We start from the raw sequence: 18,283 nt of genomic DNA on the forward strand, positions 1-18,283 counted from the left end.
TGTGACAGGAGAAATGCATCCCAGGTGTTGGCAGTAGTGACATAAAACATTTTTATTTTTCAGTGGTCCTTTGATGAGACTGTTGTCTCTGTCACCTTATATGCAGTATTAAAATGGTTTAATTCAGAAGGTCACAGTAGTGTACAAGTAACAGTCTTTGCAAGATTCTCATCCAGGAATCCAGAAGTAAACTGATGATCTATTTTTATGTGCATTTTTGAAGGTGAGTTATGAGGCATTAATTCCTTTATTGTAGCAAGTTCAGGTGGTATTTAGCCTTTGCTGCACATGGGAAACAATTATTCATGAGTGTGTGGGGAGGTAGTGAGTTGGTTTTGCCTCAGCGAGAGTATAATGATGTGGAATAGAACAGGGAGTTCCAGTAACTTAAACAGTAAAGCTATTCAGAAAATTCACAGCCTTTTTCAGAAACCTTTGTCCAACATGACACAGCTGCCCAGAGACAGGGCTCTGATGGGAACATGCTGCTACACAGGTGTGGGGCTGGAGGGTGGAGCCTGCTCTTAGCAGTACTGACCAGCAACAGGGAGGTGTGCCTAGGCAGGGGAACTCCTCTGTGCTCAGTGACAGAGTTCTGGGAGGTGAGCGGGTTGAGGAGTAGTAGGGAGAGAGAGAGAGAGAGACAGGGACCAAAATCTACCTGCTTTCCCTGGCACAGGCTGGACAGGCAGACTGGATTCATGACACAGAGGATTCCCTTTCCTCTCTCTGCCTGGGTGAACACAGTGACTTAAGGGATAGGGGGCGATGGTGACAGGTTCCTGCCTGGTGTAGCTGTCTCCTCTGTGACTGCCCCACCTTCCCAGGTGACCTCCCATAACAGATCTGAGTCTCTGCAAGGGAAGCTGAACAATAACAAGGACACTGATTCATCCAGCATGGAGATGTTGCTGAGGTTGGCCTATGCTCTGCATCAAAGCTGCTTCCATAAAGAAAAAAGATGGGTCATTTCCATAGGAGAGTCCCCTCTGAAGGGAACAGAAGGCACCTTATGCCAACCAGCCCTGCCTCCTTGGGGCTTGGGTTTAAGACATGAAGGGAAACCTTCCTGCCCTGAATACTACCTTTGCTTGATTATCCTTGATTGATTTTTTTCAATCTGTAATGAAGTGGCTACAAGAAGTCTGACCAAGTCCCTGAAGACTGTTCCAAATCCCTGAAGCGTCTCTGAGAGCTTGAGACAACTTGGGACAACTTCTCTGAGAGGGACTTGGGACAACTGATTGTGGGATCAGGAGCACAAGTGGCATTTTCCTCTATCCTTCTAGGTATAGAGAAGATGAGAGAAGGAACAGAAAAAAACAGCAAGCCAGCAGATCAATACCTGGCTCTATGCCTGGTGTCATCAGTAGAATTTTGATTTTTGAGGTTTTTTTTGGTCATGGATCAGTTGACTTGACATCAAGTCTGCTAAGACTGTGGAGGTCCTGTTGTCTGGAAATTAGCAAAGGTGACACCCATCTGCCTGGCCTGTCAGTCAAACCTTGGTGCTGGGGTCATCTTGAATGTCACAAGGCACATGCAGGTCAAACAGGTGATCAGGCTCAGCCAGCACAGATTTGTGAAAGGCATGTTCTGCTCGTCTAGCCTGATCTCCTATGGCAAGACAACCCTCTTGGTGGGTGGGGGAAAGGCTGTGAATCTTGTCTACCTGCCTTTGACACCATTTTCCACAGCGTTCTCCTGGAGAAACTGACTGCTTATGGCTTGAAGGAGTAAAAAGCTGGCTGGATGGTCAGGCCCAGAGAGCAGTGATGCATGGAGTTCCGTCCAGCTGGCAGCCGGTCACAAGTGGTGTCTCCCAGGACACAGTGTTGAGGCCAGCCTGTTCGATGTGTTCATCAACCATCTGGATGAGAGGATCAAGTGCACTCTCAGTTAGTTTGCAGAGGACACCAAGCTGGGTGGGCATGTTGATCTGCTGGAGGGCTGGAAGGCTCCACAGAGGGATCTGCACAGGTTGGATTGATGGGCCGAGGCCACTTGTATGAGGTTCAACAAGGCGAAACCTTGGCTCTTGGCTCACAACAACCCCACACAGCATTACAGGCTGGGGGAAGAGGAGCTGGAAAGCTGCCCGATGGAAAAGGACCTGGAGATGCTGGTCAACAGCAGCCAAACATGAGCCAGCGTGTGCCCAGGGGGCCAAGAAGGCCAGTGGATCCTGGCCTGGATCAGCAATAGCGTGGCCAGCAGGACCAGGGCAGTGATTGTCCCTCTGTACTCGGCACTGGTGAGGTTGAACCTCAAATCCTGTGTCCACTTCTGGGCCCCTCACTACAGGAAGGACACTGAGGTGCTGGAACGTGTCCAGAGAAGGGAAACGGACCTCGGGAAGGGTCTGGAGCACAAGTTGTGTGAGGACCAATTGGAGGAGCTGGGGATATTTAGCATGGAGCAAAGGAGGCTCAGAGGAGACCTTATCAGTCTCTACAACTGCCTGGAAGGAGGGCGTACCAATGTGGAAGTTGGCCTGCTCTCAGATAACAAGAAACAGAAGAGGAAATGGCCTCAAGTTAGGATAGAGGATATTTAGACTGGATATTAGGAAAAATTTCTTCATGGGAGGGGTTGGGAGGCATTGGAACAATTGTCCCAGGGAAGCTGTTTAGTAACTATCATGGGTGTCATTAAAAGATTTGAGATGTGGTACTTCAGGACATGTTTTGGTGACAGTCTTTGCAGTGCCAAGTTAATGGTTGAACTCTGATCTTAATGGTCTTTTCCACTCAAAACAATTCTATGATTCTGTAATGATTTGTAGTTAGAATGGAAAAGGTTTGACCATCTTGTACTCTAGCCCTGTAAAACCTGCAGTATCCTTTTATAAAGAGGTGTTACTCATCAAGTTCTTTAATCACTTGTATTTTCTCGCCTGAGGCAATATTCTGACCTAATTAAAGTTAATAGGTGAAAACTTAAAAGTGGCAGACTCAGAATTTCACTCATCCTGTTTAGATGCTTTTAATTGGAGTAGAGGAATAATTAGGGCGTGAGAGATGAGTGGTAGCATAGATACCTAGGCAAAGCCATGGAAAGAATATAGCAATGAGTAGTAACAGGCATAAAGGGATAATATTTTTAAAAAAGAAACACGATTTAAAAAATAAAGATACAATCACTTTGAAAGATAAAAATATGTTATTAGTTCAAATCTAGGAAATTCTAAAAATAAACCAACTTATTTTTGCCCTTATATGAATTATATTCAAGGATTAGTGCACTAAATGGCTGGGAAAAATTAGCATCTATTACACTGTGATTTCTATCTATAAGCAGGTCAGGTGTCTCTGGAAGGATGTGTCTTGTTCAAGGTGACTCTGCAAACCAAAGAATGCATAAGTGATAAGTGTGAATTAGTCAGAGATTAATATTTCCTTCTTGTACCCTGAGTTTAGAACTTAGGGACTAGTATACCCTGCAGTCTCAAAGGAAAAAATAGCCCAGAAGAACCAGCTCTTTTGCACAGGCTGTCGTGGTCACATTCATCAACTGGCTTGAATTGTCTCCAGATAAAAAGTGAATAATCAGCATGTTATTTACACCTATGAGGTTATTCTTCCTGCAACATGACCGCGAGTGTCATCCAGAAGAACCAGCTTTTGCTGAGTCCTACAAAGCAGGAATTAAAATAATGCTTTGATACAGGAAGGTTTTAAAGCAAATGGACTTCTTACTGCTCTTGAAAGATTTGGGTTTAGTTTTGGCTTTGTGTTTCCACAGATGGAAAGTTATTTAAAGTATTTTGTAGAAAGCTCGGTGAGTCTTAACCTCAGAGGCCGTTTATTTTTAACGTGACAAAGCATTATCTATTTCCATAATGCTATGTGTGGTCATAATGTCTCATTTTTTGAATTGCAACTGCTATTGATGTCTGTCATCACTGTTCTTTACAACATAAATTGAATTTAAGAGTAAGTTGGTGAGTTTTATTTCTACATTTATCATCTAGGAGTGTGCACCACTGATACTTTCTGGTTTTGTATTTTCTAGTGTAGATTTTATATTACTGATTAATAATTCTAACAAATTATCTCCATAGTAGAGTATTACTTTTTTTGCCTGATATTTTTGTGATCAGATACTTTTCAGACATACATTTCTCATAAATATATACATTATAGAGTTTTCAATAATTTTTTAAAATAAATTCTTCCACTAATTTTCTGTCTTTCTTCTTTCTAGTCTGCTCCCAATTTTCAAGAGGAGTCTTTGCTATTTTTGGATTCTATGACAAGAAGTCTGTAAATACCATAACATCATTCTGTGGGACTCTTCATGTCTCCTTCATAACTCCCAGCTTCCCAACAGATGGAACACATCCCTTTGTCATTCAGATGAGACCTGACCTCAAGGGAGCTCTTCTTAGCTTGATCGAATACTATCAGTGGACCAAGTTTGCATATTTGTATGACAGTGACAGAGGTAAGGTGTGGTACTTTTTACCTGCACCCTGTTTGGCAGGTGTATCTCGTTGAAATCTGGAATTCATATTAGATAAGTAAATAACAGATGAAATATTTACCTCCAACCAGCATAAGTGTAATTGAATCAAGTGTTTCTTGCATTTAGAAATGAGCTTTTGGGACAGAAACAAAATTGTTCAAATGAGAATGAAATTTTTATGGTATGCATTAATAGAATTGTAACTGTTAAGCAATGTGAGATTAGCCACATGCTGTAAAACAGTTTATATGTAAAGTTTTTTCTTTTTTTGTTAAAGAAACATCTAAGGAGACAAAAAAATCTAAGCATGAAGGGCTGTCTGCCACCACAGATTCACTTCATGTATGCAGTCTGTAGTTGGGCACCAAGCAAGCAATAAATCTTGGATGCAGATTTGGAGACTGCTTTTGGTATCAAGTTCCTCGCCTCTGTTTAGCTTAGATTTTATTGTTGATGTTGCTAAACCCATTGCTCAGGATCAATTAACTCCACCCTACAGCCTTCTCATGCTCTTTTATGGCTGTAGTAGAAATACTGTAACAGTTTATGAACTTGAAAATGTCACTGGCAAATTGTGGTATATCAGTTAGTTTTCTAAGAAGAAGCAGTTTTATCCAGAAAAGGTGGGGTTTTTGATTGGTTTTTCTGGAATTCCATTGTTATCATTCTATTTTCAGGTTGTCCTCACCTAGTAGACCTTGGCTATCTTTCTTCTATCTTACCCACTCCTGTTCCCTTTAAAGAGGCTATTTTGTGACTTTTCTGTGTGTTCGTTTGTCAGAGTTAAATATTAAATGCATTTTAAATTATAAAATGCTAATAGTGTTAAAGCATGATTATACTACTCCATGGTTTTTTGAGTAATGGGGTGACTTTAAATTCCTGCATTCTGATGCCATTTTATACATGATGTTCAGAAGCTGAAGGGGTCTCCTCAAGAGAGTAGCACTTTTGTAAGCATTCCAGTTAGAAGAACTAATCCTGGTATGTAGCCTCCAAAGGTAACGTCACATGGAACAATGAATGCTATGCTCATTTCTCTGTCAGTTCCTTTTCAAATTCACATTGGAATCAGAAACATTCACTGTCTTTTTAGAAAGGACAGATGTAAAACTACTTTCTCAGCCAGTACTCTTGTCAGTCATCTAGCGGTGGGCAGAATGTGACCTGCATGTGATTTATATTTAGGAAATACTGAAAAACACCTAGTTCTTGTGAGCTGCACTGCCTGGATCTGACCAGGAATAACAGCATCAGATTGTTCTTTCTAGCCACCCTTAGGTTCTTCCTTTTTTACTTACCTCTTGGTTTTAATTGTGGCAAGGCACCCCAGTGATAACAAGCTCCAAGGCATGAAGTTCCTGCCCTTATGTGGAGTAAATCCTTGCTCCTCAGTGCTCCCCACAGATTGCATGAGGTCAGTCTGCAGAGTCCAGCAGTTTGTAGCCAGCTACATTGACATCAAATCCCAGATACACAAGTCCACTGTTCCTTTAAGCACTTTTCCTGTTACTGTAGTGACAGTGATGTATATTTAAGGAATGATATAGAATTGAAGATGTTTTCACCTTCAGGAGTGAGATAAAAAAAGGCAAAGAGACTTACTTAATTTCATGGAAACTATAAAGGCTAATAAGAATTAGTTTGATGACTTATTCCTAAAGAATTGTTTACTGCTGGTGTTGGAGCACTTCTGTGTTTAGGGACTGAGTGGCTGAAGTACAGGGCAGTTTGCTGTCATTCCTGTCCATAAGGAGTGAGGCCATTCAGTATATGTGTGCCCAAGTCATTACTGTCTTAATGCAGTAGTTATTCTCATGGAATGTGGAGTAGTGTTCTTTACCATCCTTGCATCCTCTCCGCCATTAGTAACACTAAGTTTTGGAAAAAGTAGTAGCATTATTGTATCTGTAAAAGAATTGCTCAGTTATTCAGTCTCTCTTCCATCTTCCTTTTCAAAGCTCACTGCTTTAAAAGTTTGCCTCATAATAACCAAAAGAGGTTCAGGACATGAGTTTCCCAGGCAGAAGTACTCATGCAGCTTAAAAAATAGCAGCTGAAGTTGCTGAAGTTTTCTCCTCTGCAGAGTCTCCCACTTTTGTTACTACCCTTCAGAAAATTTCACTTTCACGAAAGTATTGCTGCAAATGCCTTCTGTTTGGTTATCTTTTTGTGATTTTGCAACATGTTATTGCTATCAGAATAAGCTAAGCTGTATGGGGATGGCAAATCTGCTGCCCAAAAAAAAAAATAAAGCAAGCAATCCAGGCAGCCATTTGATATCTCTGCAGAGAGTACCTCAGGAAAAGAGAAACCCTAGGAAAAACAGAAGATCAGAGGAGTAAATAAAGGAACCCTTTGCAATGGGTGGTATTGGCATTAATAGTCCTTGTTAATTTGTGCCTGGTTGAGATTATTTAATTCAGAGGAAATTTAGACAGGTTGGAGGGCCTGAAATCTGCTAAATTATAATTGAAACAATTATTCAGAATAAATGGCTTCAGTTTGGCTGATTTGTCTTTTTTTAAAAAATTTAATTCATCATTTCAAGCAGTATTTTGAGGTTTAAACATACTTTAGTGCTTTTCAGTGTTTTAAGATGCTCCCTGCATCTCTCAGTTTGCTTACATTACTAATCTTTCCCATTTAACACAAGTTCTCCAGATTCATCTTTAGGATTTGAAATAGTTTATGTGTACCGGTGGACTGTATTTATCTGTGATTTTAAAATAAATAATCATTACATGACATACAAAACTTAATAACAGTCTTTCTTAAAGAGACTTGGCAAACCAGAATTATATAAGATAATAATTCAATTTATGCTTTTGGAAGCCTGCCATTTTCTGCCTTTGCTGATGACCAGTCTTGTGTAGTGCTGTGTGTCATTACCATTTTCAGTGATGAAGATGAATTGCTAAACACTGACCAATCTTAATTTAATATTATACCTACAGACTGTGAGACAAATTAATTTTTAGTGCTCTCCTTCTATATTTATGGGTATAACCACTATTATTTCTCATGAGAGTTATACCTGAACCTCCCTCTACTTACCACGTCAGAATTTATCTCAAAGAAATGACTCCTGATGCTTGGTGGTTTCAGGAGAGAAGAATGTGAAAAAATGTCAATTCACTAGTAAGAAAGTAAATTTTTTTTTTCCTGTAATAGTATCTGGTATCCCTAAAACTGCTCTTTAGAATCATGCAGAACTCTCTGGTAGGAATTGAAACATGATAAGTCTCATTCTTGTACTGCTGGAAGTCATTAAAATTGTACTTTTTGTATAGCAGGAATTAATTTCCAGCAGTAATTTTCATGTTTCTCTACTACATTAGCTCATCCCTAAAAAAGTAAAATCTGTCAGGTAAAATCTTCACTGGTTTTACAGTATATCACAGGCATCTGTACAAACATTACAGCTCCTGTCAGGAACTTGCCAAAAGAGATGGAAGGAAACTTCTCTACACTGCTTGTAGGTGTTAGCATTGAGCCTGCTTATCTATATGGAAAAAATATATCTCAGCACGTCTTTCATAATCAGGGATGTGACTATAGGCAACAGAAATAATAAATCCATTACCATTGCTGCAGAACATGGGAATTCTGCCATAGACTTCAGTGAGGTCCGGGTTTAAATACAGTTCTGCTCAAGTGCTGGGAACAAAAGCTGTTCAATAGCTGTTGTTTAAGCAGCTGATCCTTTAATAAGGCTGATCCTTTTTTTTAATAAGCAGCTGATCCTTTTGCTCTAATTGGATCACTCCTCTCCTAGAAGATCCCTTTCCCACTGTGTGGAATTTCAGCAGTGGATCAGTGAAAACAACCAAATCCAATTCTGAAGATTGGGCCAAGCCCAAAGGTTACACTTATGAGGCTTTACCTTGATGCCTTGCAGTGATGCAAATGGAAGTTTCATGCAATAATAATTGATTTTGCCCACATATATCTTAGTTTCTGATTTCTAGCTACTTGTGACAGGTCAAACAAGTTACACTTAAATAAGTGAACTTAAATAAGTGATCTCACAAATCACATTGTAGAAGCTTGTTAATTCCTGAAGCTTTATCATATCTTCTGTTTTCTCCTGTGCTTTGCCAGGCTTATCAACATTGCAAGCTGTGCTGGATTCTGCTGCTGAAAAGAAATGGCAAGTGACTGCTATCAATGTAGGAAATATTAACAACGAGAGAAAAGATGAAACTTACCGTTCATTGTTTCAAGATCTAGAGGTAAAAAAGGAAAGACGAGTGATTTTGGACTGTGAACGCGATAAAGTCAACGACATTGTTGATCAGGTTTGCTATTCTTCTTTCTTCAGTGACAGCAGCTAGCAGTATTCTATAAGTAAATGTAATGAGTTCATTTGTTTTGATGGTATTTTTGTCATTGTTATGAATCATTTGGCAGTGACAAGTTTGTATTGAGGACTGCATATGTGCCAGGGAGAAAGTGAACATACAAATCCTATTATCTCTCCCTTTGCCCAAACTCAAGATGATTCTATCTGGATGATCCTGTATAGTTTTCTATCCTGGTTATTTAAAAGAAAAACAGTAATTTACAAAATACCTTGTTCAGACTATTTTACAGCCTAAGTAGTATACTGTATTATACATAGTTGATACACTGTTATATCTGGTCCAATATAGATAGTTATGTCTAAGGATTAGTTCTTTTTACACCTAGAAGGTATTTTCTCCCTCTAATGCATTTTCTGAGAACCTTTTATGTCTTGGGAAGACTGTATCAGAGCTACTGTTCCTCATTAAATGCCCTTTGAAATTTGTGTTTTGAAGCTCTTTGTCATTTGTACTTTCCTTGCTTGTCTCTTCATTTTGTGTCACTTTTAAAGTGTGTTAACCAAAATTGGATGCTGTTTTTCATAGCTAACGCCTCCTGAGCTTTAAAAAGAACAGCAAAATCTGTCTTCTCTCCACCCATGCAAATTATTTGCCAAAATGACTTTTTTAAAAAGTCTTCTTTTTAGCAACATTATCATGGTGCTCTGATTCAAATTACTGCATTACTTTGAAATCTACCACTTCAGTCCTAGAGTCTAGGAAGTTCTTACTGGCTCTGTACCTTCCTACTTTTCATGCATGCAGAGCACAACGGAAAATTGTAAAGATAGTTCCCTGTTGGCTTGAGCTTCATCATGTGAGACTGTGCAGCATCAGTAGGGATGTATCATCTGAGTAGGGATGTATTTGTTTGAAGGTTTTTTGAAGGGCTTGTTATTTTGGTCTTTGTTTTGAAGGTCGTTATATTTTGAAGAGGCTCAGACAATGAGCAGTGTCCTTAATGGAGTACATTGTGTTTGTGTGTTTTATTTGGAATTCATATCCACAAACCCTTTTTCTAATTTTCAAGATAAATTTGAGTTTGATCCTGTTCTCAAGAGCATTTGATCTCTGAGAGTGTGATCTCTCTGTCATCTGCAGTATTTCAAAATCATATTTTCTAACTTATCAATGTCAAGAAATGTACAATGTAGAGCAATGTTTGACATAAGTAGTTCTTATAGGTCCTCTTCAGCTGGTTCTGTGTGGCTTTTCAAACAGTTCTTTACTTATCTTACAGTGACTTTTTGTCTTGTCCATGTCTCTTGTGAGTTTCTAATGACGTCCTACAGAACAATCACCTTGTTAGACTCAAGATATGTCACATCTTGCTGTTTCCTTATTATCAGACCAGAGAAAAGAAAGATACTGCTTTGACATATTTTGATCTCGACAAGACTATTTTTAGCAATTATCTTACTATCCTATACATTCTTTTTAAAATAAGTATGTAATATTCATTATAATTTCTGATGTGAAGCTTTGGCTGACTGTAATTTTCTTTAGTTTCACCTTTTAGTCACTTTTTATAGACAAGAACCCTCTTTACCCTTCAGTTACCATTCATTTTTACAGTCTTTGTTTCATAATAGACCTATTTTCGTCTTTGTCTGCTTCTTATTTTGATTGCAGTTCTGGGATATTTTTCTTGCCCTAGTTGCACTTTGATGGATTCTGCCTTTTTTAGACCCTTAGAGTTTCTCAGCTCATCCCTACAGACTTGTGCTACTCCTCAGACATACAGCTGGCTAAGCTTTTGTTTCTGCTGTTTTGATTTGTAAGTCACTGAAGAATCCTACATAACAGCCAAATGAGCCTCATATGCCAGTTAATATAACTCTAGTTAGTTGTTCTCCTCTAAATACTTTACTGCTCTGCCCTGGAGTATGTTCTCTTAAACTGTTTGCAGCTGTCCCAAATGGGTTTAATCTTGGAATTCTCTTCACAAGATAGCCTAGTTGTTTCTGCACTTTGGTCTGGTTTTTAAGCCCATTATCCTTACACTCAGAAACTTCCCTTCCTTACATTTAAAGGTAAACCCACTTTCTATTTCTCAAGTAGCCTAAAAAAAAAGTCTAACTAACTGATTCTCTAATAGTTTTCTCCATCTCTTAAAATTAAATGCTGAACAATGAATTTCTTGGCTTGTGAGTATCCTTTGAGTGTGTTCTTCTGGTTGTCTTTTCTAATAGCAGCGTACTTTAGGTCTTGCTTTGCTACAGGATTTATTTTTTGAAAAATTATTTGAATTCCTGCTCTGAAAAATTTCCTGCATTTCATGAGAATGCCTGAAGTAGACACATCATATCAGTATCCCTTTTTCTGTGTATTTTTGCTGCAAGAAATGCAACAGGCTTTCTCCTAACCAGATTTTCCTTGAATACAAAAGTACTATTTGCATTGCTCGATACATAAAGGAACAACTTCGTCACTACCTTCCTTGCTTTCTATTGTTGAACAAATCTTTCATTTTAGTGCTTTGATTTATCCTGCAGGTATTTTAAGCTGAGGTGACAGCCTCAGGTTTACCCAGTTACACTGTGTAGCCCTTGGATCTTTGTATTGGCACAAAATGTATTTCCAAAGTCACTTAATCATTCTTGTTTTTTGTCTCATGTTATAGTTTCTCTTCAGATTTCAACAAATCATGCAAGTTGAAAAATATTTCAGTTTCCCATCTCTCCTCAGACTAGTTTATATTCCTCTCCTCTGATCTGGCAGGTCTGTGTTACCATGCTCTTCATTATATAGCTGCTGTCTCTTCTCAGCAGCTTCCTTTGCAGAATCTCATTTCACCCTGATAACACCCTTTGGGCAACTCTGTAATTACTGCTACTACTTGTCTATCCCTGCTACAGAAGGTCCTCTGAACTGCTGAAAAGCTTTTGTGTGCACAGCTCCTTCATCATGGCTTTTGGTACTGCCACTGAATTTTCTTGGTTTTAACTGGCAGCATCCTTAGTGGACAAGTGGCAAGTTTTAGCAAGCTGGGTTAATAAAAAAGTACCCAGTGGCAGCTGGAGCAGAGTTACTGAGCATTGATCCAAAGGCTTGCAGCTGCTGGTTGTCTTCTTTGATGCCAATGATGAAGAAATAGTTCATACAGAAGAGCTAATTTATTTGGTATAACTGAAATTTCTTTGGAAGCAGCAGCTACATAAGAAATACACCTGAAAATAGTTCTTAAACCTCTTAGTAAGCATTTAGTTTTAAGTAGTCTGATCAGGTAATTGTTTTAGGATACTTAAGTTCATATGTCATATATATATTGACCTCAAAAGAGGAAAAATTTTATTACTTCCATGGCATATGTAATGTGATCCCTCTGAGTCTCAAACTCTAGTAATGTAAACTCAATGTTATAACTGCTTTCAATTATATTTCTGTAACTTCGTTAAACCAAGTATGTGGAATGTTGTTCAGTAGTACCCTGATAAAAGTTTCAGAATGCCTAGTCTGAATATTTTAGTTATATGTTACATGAGGAAATGAATGAGTCATCCTCTCTTAATTTAAGTTCATTGTTCTCATTGTTCCAAAGATGGAATAAACCTCTAGACTCCTCTTATCTTGCACATCCTTCCTCTGGAAAAGTGCTTAGCTTCAAAATGCAAACTTCTCCTTGCAGACATAGTCTTAGTTAGGCTTATGTGGGAGAAGAATCCATGCTACAGGTCTGCCAGCAGACACTGTTGAGAAGACACCAGCTGGCTTTGAGGGAGGTTGTGAGGAACACTTAGGGCAATAAACAATTTGAACTTTACGAGGTTTCATCATAATTCATGAATGTCAGTGGGCAGAATCTAACAGGAGTCTGTGAGGCGCACCACAGTAGTTAGCATTTAGCTCCTGTGTCTGGAGGGACTCTCCCTCTTGGGACTTGGACTTCAACGTGGCTAATTTCTAGCAGCAGAGTATGCTCAGTGGTGCATTAGGCAAAATAAAGGATAAAGCATCACACAAACTCAGTATCGTGCCATAAAGCTCTTAACTAGCTTTTAAATCACAGTGCATTTTGTACCTTTTAAGTCTTTGTCTGTATGCCAGGTGAACGTTCTCCATTATGGGGGTATTTCTTCTTTTTTTACAGGTTATCACAATTGGTAAACATGTTAAAGGATACCACTATATCATTGCAAATCTGGTAAGCATTCTTAATATTTAAAATACCTGTATTGCTCCTTTGACTGTTTATGGAAGCACATCTACTAGTATTTTGTTTTAAACACATTTTAGAAAACAGAAAAAATATGTAGATGTCTTTATCCTTGCTAAATGAATGCATGTGTTGAGATTATGTTTGTTTATTGGCTGAGTGTTTTCAGGGTTTAAATGCCTCTTATGATATTCCCATCAATGAGAATGAAGGTTGCTCAGCACCTTCAATGGAACTTCCCTTTTTCTACATACTTTAGAAAAAGAGTGTATGCAAAATAGAAAAATAACTTTCTGCATCATAGGGTGATACATTTATTCAGCAAGGTGATGATTTCTCTCTCACAACTTTGAAACTACTTTAGAGTCACAGTTTTCATGTTTCATTTTGCTAGACCAGTGATTCTCGGATTTCCACATTTCATCCCTCAGATTGGCTGGGTGATCAATCTGGATTCATGTGTTCTTGAAGTTAGGTGATCACACTGTATAGCTAATAGTGTTCCTGCAGGGAAAGCTCAGAAAACTCACTAAATTCTGTCAAGGGAATTTTTTTGAAATTGCGTCTTTAGGTGACGGGCCATTTTACTGATATTAAAGCCTATAAACACTTACTGAAGCTAGGGAAACTGATCCAGTTTGGTTTTGGTTTTTTTTTGTGACAGACAAGGAAATTGTTTGCTCAAATCTCAGTTATCCTGCCCAAGAAAAGAGTTTTGGGGGTTGTATAGTGCGAGTGCCACCAAACCATTTTTTTCATCATTCATTCTTGAACTGTGACAGTGTTTGATATAAATTCCAGCAGGGCCCAGAGTGCCCCAATTGACACTGTCTTCCACAGTGCTTTGAGGAGCCTGAGGAAACAGAAGGAGCACGGTGTGTCTCTGGCCCTGGAGGCATAACCCCTGTCTCCTCCTGGCCTTTGATGGAAACACTTCCCCCTCCAGGCGGGCAGTGCTCTGAAGAGTCATGTGGGTGCCACCGTGTGAAGAAGCCTTTTGCTTCAAAGGCCTCTTTAAAAGCTGAGCACTGGGGTTTCATTCTTATATCTAAATAACTAATTTTTGGATAAAGAAGTTGAGGTGCTGATATTCATAAAGCAGGCATAAAAGTCGTACAAAATGTGAGAAATTATCTGTTAGACATCTGCGGTTTACTTTGCAAATGTTGGATAAACAGTATTTTGAGTCTTAAGTGAAATTTTAGAAATTGTGCCCAGTGGATTTCATGATGCTAACTGGTTACTATTTTAGCCATTGCTTTAAATTTGTAACAGTAAGTCCATAAGATCTAAAAATTACTGAATCTTACATTTTAAAGCTGTTTAATATCATGTATAAAGTGTTTATGGAAGTGATTTTAAAAACTTGTTTTTCTCTGCCAGAAGGAAAACTTATCTAGTATTTGAATCGTATCTTCACTGAATCCACCTGCTTTCTTCTTTTTGGACTGTAGTAATATTCTCCTCCAGTCTGATCAGTCATTCAAGAAATTTATCTATTTTGAGAATTTAAACATTCTGATAGTTGGAGAAGATGTTTGAATATACAGTGAATGTTTGAATATACAGTGAATGTTCCTGCTCAACTGTCAAGTTACATGACCTGTGTAGCAGTGTCTGTATTAGCAGGCAACAACACATGAGGATCATTAATACACAATCATTAAAGAGGATCTCATATAGCAATCATAGTAACATCTGATAATGTGGTTTGAATTTGCTGCTTCTTTTTGTATTCACTCACAATATTTATTTATAATGAAATGTCTGACATCATTATTTCGTGGAAATGCATTTGTAGGGTTATTTGGGTGAAGTTAAATAACAGAAAACAGAACACAAGAACGTTTTGTAAGAATGAGAAGTAGTTCTTTATGTCAGAGGGAGGAGGCAGTGGAGATGGTAAGTCCTTCCCCATGCTTTAGAGTTCCTAAAAAAGAGGATACAGCTGTGGTTGTAAGTATTCCTGCCTAAAACTTGCTTGCCTGTTACTCATGTCTAATGTTCCCTTTCTCACTTAAGTGGTCCCCTTGAAATTAACAGGATGTTTAGGATGGCAAGGACAGGTCCACTCAGCTCTTGCTCTCTATAAAGGTGTTTGTCTAGTGGGCAGCAAGAAGCATTGCTGGCTGATGGAGCTGGTGACTTAATCCTGGCAGCGCAGGATTTAAGTTGGATCCAGTCTGAGGAAAATGTTGGCTTACTGTTCTGCAGTAGAGGTCATATGGTAACTCTTGCTTTTTATACACTATTGAGAGAACTGCCAAAACTATTCAAATAACAGACAATTTTTTTCTGTGCTCAGGGATTTACTGATGGAGATTTGTCAAAAATTCAGTTTGGAGGAGCTAATGTCTCAGGATTTCAGATAGTTGACTATGATGATCCCGTGGTGTCAAAATTTATACAACGTTGGTCAACACTGGAGGAGAAAGAATATCCTGGTGCACACACTAGTACAATCAAGGTATGTCTTATGTTTGTTTTAATGCACTAGAAGTACAGGAATTGAAGGGTTTGGAATAGAAACACAAGAGATAGAAAGCCCTTGAAAATCAACAGTCCCAACACAATTTTATATTTCTCTGGAGTACTTTTAACATTCTCTGTCATAGGGCTGATTGAGCAAAGATGCTACACTCTTAAAAATGTTAAAGGCAATTTTTGCTTGTGTCACTTTAAATCTGTGCCTGGCAGCTTGTTAGGTAATTGGTTTAGATATGATGATAGATTAACTAGATCTACTGAGATTTTTTGATTTTTCTTTTTCTCTGCTTTGAAATTTTTCTCTTTCTCTGTATTTTGAAATATTTAAAGACAAATATTAATCATGCTTCTGGGGAGCACAGATTTAGCACTTTTTTGATGTAACATAATAACCCAAAGAAATGGTTAGACAGTTCCTTTGAGACAGATGCCCAAATCCTACAAAGACTTGCAAAAATAAATGCTATGCCTGATATGCAGGATCATGGTCTGATTTCAGGCCTGCATGACACACAATGTAACACTGGGCAGGTGATTTCACTTTTTTACCTCAGTTTTACTTCTGGATAAGACTAGGATAATAGTACCTTCTCACTTTCTCTAACTATCAATTAGTGGCTGCAAGATATTAAAAAGAATAATTCAATTTTAATGTTAGATAATTTCTGTTTTAAGTAATACAATCAGAGATTTTAATAAGAACATAGTATTAAATAGCTGTAAAAGACAAAAAAAATACATTCCAAATGTTCTAGCCATAATTTTTGTGGTATAATTTGAATATGAAGCATGTTCTTAATTTATAATGAAATTAATTAAAAGTTCAGCATGGATGGAAGAACCATTTTTTTCAAAGGCCTGGTAGAAAACCTTAATTTTAATTAAAAAAACCCAAAAAAACCAAAAAAACCAATATAGATTCCTTTTTTATGAGGCCAATTTGGTGGTAACTTAGTCCAAGTGATTTTTTTCTGTGGTTATTTTTGTAGTTTAAAATCTTCATGACAGAGGTAGTGAATTTCTTACTTGATGTTTGAAAAAGTACACTGGAGTCTGGGTCAGTTCTTTAGGTATATTTATATTACAGATGTGTAGTATATGTAATCTGTATTGCTCTCATTTAGGAAAAAGGGAAGGGATGTGGCTGTGGAGAATTAACAGAATCCTTTTGTCTCTCTGATTCTTGAGTGCCCAAATCTACCTACATACTCATGTTGCGGAATCATAGTCTGAAAATAATAATAGAGAAATACGTAAAACAAATGGCTGTAGTGAAGAATGCAAACTGAAACCAAGATGCAGTTTTTATCAGTGATGGAAAAATTGAAATGGTGAGACACAGTAATAAGGCCTCTGGTGTTACTTACACTGGGGGAAATTGCATGTTAGATAACATGAAGTGGTGTTAATGTTGTATTAAAGCACGAAAATCTCTAACTTTGTCACAGGTGTTCCCTTTATTTCTTCCATTATAAGTCCTTTCAATTCTAGTAGAAATTGAAAGAGTTGAAGGAGAGTATTTGCAATATCTTCTGCTTTTGAGGTTTGTTATGAATAGGAAAAGTAAAGTAATTGAAACACTTACTTTCCTGAATATCATTGATTTAGAACGCATTTTAAATTCAATTTAAAAGGCTGAGCTCTCCTTTATATTGTTTGCTCAAGATATATATAGGACTGCACTGATACTTGCTCAAGAAATTGAGATCTATGTTAGATTATCAGACAGTTTATAAATGCTAGAGGTATTGCTGGTGAGGAAAGTGTGGATGTATATTGCAATATTTGGTGACATTGCTTGTATCAGTTACTGTATTTCTTTGTGTAGCTTTCTATCTCTTGCCCTTATACACGTATTACTTCTCATCCTTGCTTGTCATTACAGACAGGGTTAGAGGTATGTCACATTTCATTCCCACTTTAGAGGGAGTTAGAGACAGAGCAGAATCATAGAAATCATGGCAAGAGGGCAAGAAAGGTCTTTGAGCACAGTCACCTGTCTGTCCTCCTTGCCTGAAGGCAGAATCAGACAAACCTGTGCAGTTCCTCTGAGTAGTGATTTCACAGCTTCTCCAAGCATCTATTTCAGCACTTAAATGATCTTGGTTTTGGCTTTTGTCTAACCTTAATCAGTCTTTATATCACCTAATCCATTACTCCTTTATATGTTTCTAATGGCTGTGAGAGGGTTCTGCTTTTTCATTGTCCTCCTGTATTTGAAAATGGCTGCCACCCTTCCTGCCTTGCTTTCCTCCACGCAAAACCAAATAATCCCTTTTTCTTATGAATTTTCTGCTCTCAGATCCTGTTTGTCATTTTGCTCTGGAACCTTTCTATTTGGTAGCTCTTTCAAATGCTACTGGCTACTGCAACACATCTGAGTGCTGTGCTGAGGAAATGGAAATAATGGCTTCATGTGTCTCAGAGACAGTACTCATTTCAGGGGGCTCTTTTGTATTAGTTTCTTTTTACCTTTTTTTTTCCTCTCCTCACCACCATGACACTAGTGAGGTGTATTTCTCATGGGATAGATGCTAACAGCCAAGTCTTTTTCTGCACTGCTTTCTTGTGCTGCTGGTGCTTAAGATGGGCTTATACCATATCTGTCCACTTCATCATTACTTTTAAGTACAGGCTATTTTCATCAACTCGTGCTGAGTTGCATTTCTTACCTGTCCTTTGTGAGCATTTCATTCCTTCTTATATTATTTTTCTAGCTCTGTTACTCTCTGATTTTCTATAAACATCTAGATTACTGAGCAGGTTAATGCACTGGTCTCCCACTTTCTCTTAAGTGGTCTTACAAATAACTTTTTTCCCCTTTTGA

The 18,283-nt window shown here is 38.2% G+C and overlaps 1 protein-coding gene across 5 annotated transcripts in view; it reads left to right on the top strand.

Moving 5' to 3' along the window:
* The window catches only part of GRIA2 (glutamate ionotropic receptor AMPA type subunit 2), an 87,127-nt gene that overhangs the window by 36,697 nt on the left and 32,147 nt on the right, over positions 1-18,283 (top strand). For all 5 annotated transcript variants that reach the window (XM_041479842.1, XM_041479840.1, XM_041479841.1 and 2 more), the window contains exons 3-6: positions 4,207-4,446; positions 8,572-8,768; positions 12,904-12,957; positions 15,275-15,436. In XM_041479842.1, the coding sequence (XP_041335776.1) occupies positions 4,207-4,446; positions 8,572-8,768; positions 12,904-12,957; positions 15,275-15,436 (653 nt within the window). The remainder of the gene's footprint in view (positions 1-4,206; positions 4,447-8,571; positions 8,769-12,903; positions 12,958-15,274; positions 15,437-18,283) is intronic.

Source organism: Pyrgilauda ruficollis, unplaced genomic scaffold (genome assembly GCF_017590135.1).
Source record: "Pyrgilauda ruficollis isolate IOZ18807 unplaced genomic scaffold, ASM1759013v1 scaffold5, whole genome shotgun sequence".
In the NCBI taxonomy this organism is placed as follows: domain Eukaryota; kingdom Metazoa; phylum Chordata; class Aves; order Passeriformes; family Passeridae; genus Pyrgilauda; species Pyrgilauda ruficollis.